Source organism: Crocodylus porosus, unplaced genomic scaffold, assembly GCF_001723895.1.
Source record: "Crocodylus porosus isolate Cpor-Errol unplaced genomic scaffold, CroPor_comp1, whole genome shotgun sequence".
NCBI classification, from domain to species: Eukaryota; Metazoa; Chordata; order Crocodylia; family Crocodylidae; genus Crocodylus; species Crocodylus porosus.
Window position 1 is genome coordinate 439533 of NW_017728925.1, and position 6221 is coordinate 445753.

The 6221-nt window shown below is 50.4% G+C and overlaps 1 protein-coding gene across 1 annotated transcript in view; it reads left to right on the forward strand.

Moving 5' to 3' along the window:
- FUT7 (fucosyltransferase 7) overlaps positions 1 to 4940 on the forward strand; it is an 8329-nt gene extending 3389 nt beyond the window's left edge. The window contains exon 2 of the mRNA XM_019540489.1: positions 3538 to 4940. Coding sequence (XP_019396034.1) covers positions 3633 to 4655 — 1023 coding nt within the window. The 5' untranslated portion in view covers positions 3538 to 3632 and the 3' untranslated portion in view covers positions 4656 to 4940. The remainder of the gene's footprint in view (positions 1 to 3537) is intronic.
- The last annotated feature ends 1281 nt before the right edge of the window (positions 4941 to 6221 follow it).

Here is a 6221-nt window from a genome sequence, read left to right on the forward strand (position 1 = left end):
GGCACTGCTTTCCATAAGCGCAAAGACAATGTAGTTTCACTTCCCAGGTTTGTGAGTGGGAGGCCCAAGTGAATGGGGACAGAGACTTTTTCACCAGAAACACTGAGAAAATTATAGTTGTCCCTTTGTACTGCTAACTCACAGAGCAAATGGTGATCACTGAATGAGCAGCTACTCAATGTTTTATCATAGAAAATGAAGGTTGGAAGGGACCCAAGGAGGTCATCTAGTCCAAACCCCTGCTCAAAGCAGGACCATCCCCAACTAGACCAGTCCAGCCAGGGTTTTGTCGAGCCAAGCATTAAAAACCACCAAGGATGGAGATTCCACCACCTCTCTGGCTTGTTCCAGTGCTTTACCACCCTCTGAGTGAGGAAGTGTTTCCTAATATTCAACCTAAATTCCCCTGCTGCAACTTGAGACCACTGCTCCTTGCTCTGTCATCTGCACCACTGAGAACAGTCTGGCTCCATCTTTGGAATCCCCTGCAGGTAGCTGAAGGCTGCTATCAAATCCCGCCTCAGTCTTCTCTTCTGCAGACTAAATAACCCCAGTTCCCTCAGCCTCTCCTCAGAAGCCATGTGCCCCAGCCTCCAACCAATTTCATTGCCCTTCACTGGACTCACCCATTTGTCCACATCCTTTCTATACTGAGGGTCCAAAACCGAACACAGTACTCCAGATGTGGCCTCACCAGTGTTGAATAGAAGGGAATAATTACTTCCTTCAATCTGCTGGCAAAGCTCCTACTAATGCAGGCCAGTATGCTGTTAGCGTTCTTGGCAAAAAGGGTACGCTGTGCTTTCTCCCCATTGGTCAGCATGGGAGCTTTTATGCCATTCAGAACTTACTCTGGAGACAGAATTATGAATTTCCTCCCACATTTTTCTACAGTCCTTAGGAGATAAAAGTCTGAGGGCTTCACAGTAACTAATGAATTTTACGGGTCTCTCCTGGAGAGGAAGGAGTGGCATTATCCCCCTTTTACAGGTGGAGAACTGAGGCCCAGAGAGATTACAGTCAAACCCAAACATGCCCCACTATTGAGGGCTCAATTTCCAATGCCCCCGATGTTTCAGAACACCTAGCACTTAACACTTGATCTGTTCAATGCTTGGCACCCGTCGACTCTGACTGCAGCTGCAAGTGCTCAGCACTACTGCGAGTCAGACCCTAGGCAAAGGCATCTCACATTTGGCATCCAGAGGGTAAGGAATGCACAGTGAGTGACTACCTGGGAACAGTTTGGTTTTTCAGTGTCTTAACCAGCAATGTAAAGACCATACCTCATTGCAGATGACAGGGTGATGAATGAAGGCTGCATGAGAAAGCAGAATTCTGGCATTTCCTAACTTTTGAATGCTTGGTTTTGCAGCCCCAATAGCAGCCTCCTAACATAGTTGCATTCATTTGTGATTTTCTGTGTTAAAGCAGCAAACTGACAATAGACAAATGACATTGGGTGGCATCATTTGTCCTCCCTAGGGTGCATATCATCAGAGTTGGCATCTAGAAGCCCAGCATACATATCTCTGCCAGTTGAGCTAAAATATTAACTAGTAGCATTAACAGGTTGCCAGCTTGCTTGCAGGACAGCACTGGAGGGAGGCAAGATGCATACCTTGTGAGTAGGTGTCATAGAGCATCTATCCAGGTACTCTGGGTGGAGGGGGAGGAGGCACTTTAATTAGAGTGGCTCTGAGAGCTGTTCTAATTAAGGCGCCCACAGCATCACATGTATTCAGTGTCCTGCACTTCAGAATGGTGTAACACACTTCAGTCAAAGTGGCCCTGCTGCCATTTTGAAACATGGGGATGCTGAATACACGACACAGAGGCTTCTGGAGCGTGCTAATTAGTATGCTCCAGCAGACTCTCAGCAGGCTTGATTAATCAAGTTGGATCCAACACGTGCCAATTAGCACACAACAGATCAGAGCCGAGGTCCGTCACGTGTATAGGTGCTCATAGATACTTGCAGACAGTCAAGGAACATTGTGACTCAAGGATCTCGGTCCAGCTCTGAAAAAAAGTGCGCTCTAGCTAGCACATACTCTTTTGCCCATGTTTCCTCACTCCCTTTCCCCCACTCTTCCCTACCTCATCTCAGTCCCTTTCTTTTTCCATCATAATCAGGCGCCTCTCAACCAAGTCCCTGCCCAGCAAATCTGAATCCACTCCTCCAGTTCTGGTCTCGAAGTGCAGGATTTGGAACTACCAAGGTCACAGGCCTGGGTACAAGGAGCCTGGGTCTGTGCCCAGCTCCATCACTGATATGCAGCATTACCTTAGATAAGATTTTTTCCACTCTTTATGTTTGCATTTCCCCATTGTGCATGCCGGCATCGTGGGCTGCTTGTCCAGCATGGGTAAAGTGCATAGAAATCATCACGTGGAAAGGGGTGTGCAAATACTCTTTGGGGGTGGCACAGATGTGTTCTCAAAGCCACTCCTTTACCTTGAAGGGTAATGAGTGTCGGGGCTGTTGTGTGAAGAATTAACCAGATACGAGGTTAAATAGTCTGACCTGCAGGTCAAAATAACAGCCAAGGTCAAAAACGGCCTCTGACTCTTGGTGCTCTGCTTGAGACAACCGGCTCAGAGGTGCAGAGGTTGTTCCTGCCTGCAGCCCCTCCCCTCAGCTCAAAAAGCCATTGCAGCAGCACAGCATCCCCCAAACCAGCTCTGCAGCTGGACCCCTGCTCAAAAGTCGCTTGCAATAATAGCATCAGCTATGGTGTGGTTTCTACCAGGTCACCCTTGGGGATTTTCATGGGGAGGCTGCGGGCAGGAAGGATCAGACCTGTCATGGTGGGGGAAGGGGAGAAGGGAGAGGTGGCTTCCTGTGGTGCTCAGGCCAGGGCTGTTGTAGAAGAACCACGAGCTTTGAAGCTGGACAGAAACTGCACAGGAGACGCAGGTGCTGCAGACCATCCCCTGGGCCCAGCTACCAGGTCTGTAGCCACAACTAAATAGAGAGCGTACGGCCCAACCAGGCACTGCCACATCCACTGCATGCCACTCAACCCCCAAGCAACGCAGCGATGGAACCAGCTCTATACGTGGCAGCGTCTCTAGTGCTCAAACTTCCCATTTCAGCTGCTAGACTGCAGCCTCCCCCCTCCCTCCCCTAGACATTGCCCAGTCTCTTCCTTTGGGTCTGAAGTGCCACCCGGCTCTAACCTCCCCCGCTCCCAAAGTCTCATTCCCCCTAGGCAAGGCCCCCTCAAAGCAGCACCAGGCTGTGCCAGTGAGGTTGGCTGCCTTCAGAATGCACCAAAAAGCCTGCAAGCCCAGTTACAAACATCAATGCCCACATACAGTAGACAGTGCATGGACTCCAGCTGCATGCATACCACTGGCACTTCTTTCCCTCACCCGTAACTTGGAAGCACAGTTGTTTTCCCAATAACCCCTTGAATTTCCTCCTACCGCACTGAAATGGTTAGACACCTGCACCCTAAGACAAGGGCACTGTGGAAGGTGCACTGTTATACTCTGGAGGTTAGTTTTGATCAACCATCTTCTCTATCCCAGGGGCTGCCCTCAGCATTGTTTATGAAGCCGAAAACCTGCACAAGAAGAAAATCAACCAACCCAACCCCAGCTTGGGCCACCAGGTGCTGTTAGTGATGCCATTTTCTAGTGTGCCTACCCTGAAGACCATAGTCACTGCAGGGCTATTTGTAACCACTCTCTGGAATTTGAAATTCTTCATCTGCTACTTTGAGATGCCTGCCAAAGTCCCCAGGTCCACCATACCACTGACAGTCTTGCTCTGGGATTGGCCCTCCCATCGGACTCTGAACCTTAGTGGTGACATCTGCGCAGACCTCTACAGCATTCAGGGTTGCCAGCTGACTGATGACCGTGGGCTCTTTGACCAGGCAGATGTCGTTGTGTTTCACCACCAGGAGCTGCAGCAGGGCAGGACGAATTTTCCCAAGAAAAGAAGTGTTCCTTTGCAAAAATGGGTGTGGGTGAACCTCGAGTCCCCCACACACACTCGGGCACTGGCTGGCTGGAAGAATATCTTCAACTGGGTCATGACATACAGACAAGACTCTGACATCTTCATTCCATATGGAAAGCTCATGCTCCACTCTTCTACTAGTGTGGACATCCCAGACAAGACTGGCTTGGTGTCCTGGGTCATTAGCAACTACCACCATAGCCAGAAAAGAGCACAGGCCTACAAAAATCTGTCCAGACACCTCCACATGGACATATTTGGGAAGGCCAGTAAGAGGCCACTGTGTGAGACCTGCCTCTTAGCCACCACTTCCCAGTACAAGTTCTACCTGGCCTTTGAGAACTCCATCCACCAGGACTACATCACGGAGAAGCTGTGGAGAAATGCCTTGCTGGCTGGCACAGTGCCCGTGGTGCTGGGGCCTCCCAGAGCCAACTATGAGAAGTTCATCCCTGCAGATTCCTTCATTCATGTTGAGGACTTTGGGTCCATGCAGGAGCTGGCCAGCTTTATTAAGAGCATGAATGCCAGCCACTACAGACAGTTCTTTGAGTGGAAGAAGACGCACAAGGTGAAGCTGTATGATGACTGGAGGGAACGGTTCTGTACCATCTGCACCAGGTACCACACCCTGCCCAAAGAAAAACTCTACCCGGACCTGGAAACCTGGTTCAGGACTTGAAAAGATGGGACTAGTCCAAAATGAGTCTTCTCAGCAACATGCAGTCTATATGGAGAAATCAGGCTGTCTGCAGGGGCAGAAAGTGACCAACTGATTTGCCTCGAGTAGCTGAGAGCAGGCCGGGAGTTAGGAGTCCTTACCTCTACTCCTAGTCCTGTGAGCTGCTCTAGCTGTATTCCTTCTCTCAGCTACTGTACAATGGGATCAAAATACCAACACACTCCACACTGGGGTGTTGAGAGAGCTGAACTAGTTGTTACAAGGAAAATACATGGTACTACATGACGGTGTGATGGGTTACATTTCTGTGGGCTGGGGTTCTGCGATGACCAGGAGAGGGCACTGGGCTGTGGCAGGACTGGGAGTAAGGCTTTGCTTCCCTTTGCACCTCAGCAATAAGGGGGCACAAGAGTGATGTCAAGGGGATGGGGCAACTCTCCGTCCTCTGCACTTAGTTTTGATGCAAAGGACACCAGCAAGGACTGGTAGAAGAGACCTCAGTCCCTGTGGACAATCAACACTCTACTGCTTTTAGATCCCCTTCTGGCGCCAGCCAGACCCCAGCTGCAGAGGTGGGCTGGAGACAACTCCTGGCTGTAATCCTGCGATGGGGTTTGATGGGGGCACAGTTCCCTGCCTGGGACACTTCAACCATTTCACTCTGCCTGGGAAGGCAGGCTATGACTGTAGTCAGAGGGAAGCCTCTCTCCATTGTACTCTTCTCCCAGAAGGTGCAGAGGGGCTCGCAGAGGAGCTTGCCACAGGAGAGGAATAGCTGCTCTGAGAGCAAGAACAGGTGGCCCAATGAGGTTTCCTGCCTCACCACAGCTGTAGTCAGTGTCATTAGTAATTGTACGGATGTGGGGGCACTGTAAGAGCTAGCATGGTGAGGGATGGAGGGACACAAATTTCTCAAGAACAATCACAGCCTATTCAATGCTGGAGCCACGTCATAGGGAGATGGCTGTGGTTTTTCACTCCTCATACAGCACTCACACTTCTGGCATGAAGACGTTGAGGCTGGTTTCATTCTGAAGAGGCTCTATTAGCTTTGTAGCAGGCTACGCTGCTAATGGCTGATCCGTTCCTGATCCTGGGAAGGAGTTGCTTTATAGGAAGCAACAGGAACAGCAGATCCCAAAGGCAGATCTCGAAGTAGAGCAGGAAAAGACCCTGGGAGGCCATCTAGTTGGTCCAACTCCCTGACTGAGGCAGGAACATCCCTATGCAAACATCCTATACAAGTGTGCATGAACAGTCCTCTCACACGACCACTGGACACGCTTCCCCAACACACCAAGAGCACCCTTACCTGCCACAGGTAAAGCAGGGGGTGAGCGCACAGTCAGTGATTTGTTGCTTCAAGGACAGAAAGCAGCCTGTTAAAATACCATGGAGAGATCCAAGGAAGGGGGCCACAGCCCCTGCTATAGAGGAAGAGCGAACCTTCCTCTGCCCCCTCCCTATGCCAATATGACTGTGGGGTACAATTCCTTCCCAAGCTCAAGTGTAGTGATCAGTCTGACCCAGAGAAGAAGAGGGAGACCCTTGAATATTCCTTATGGG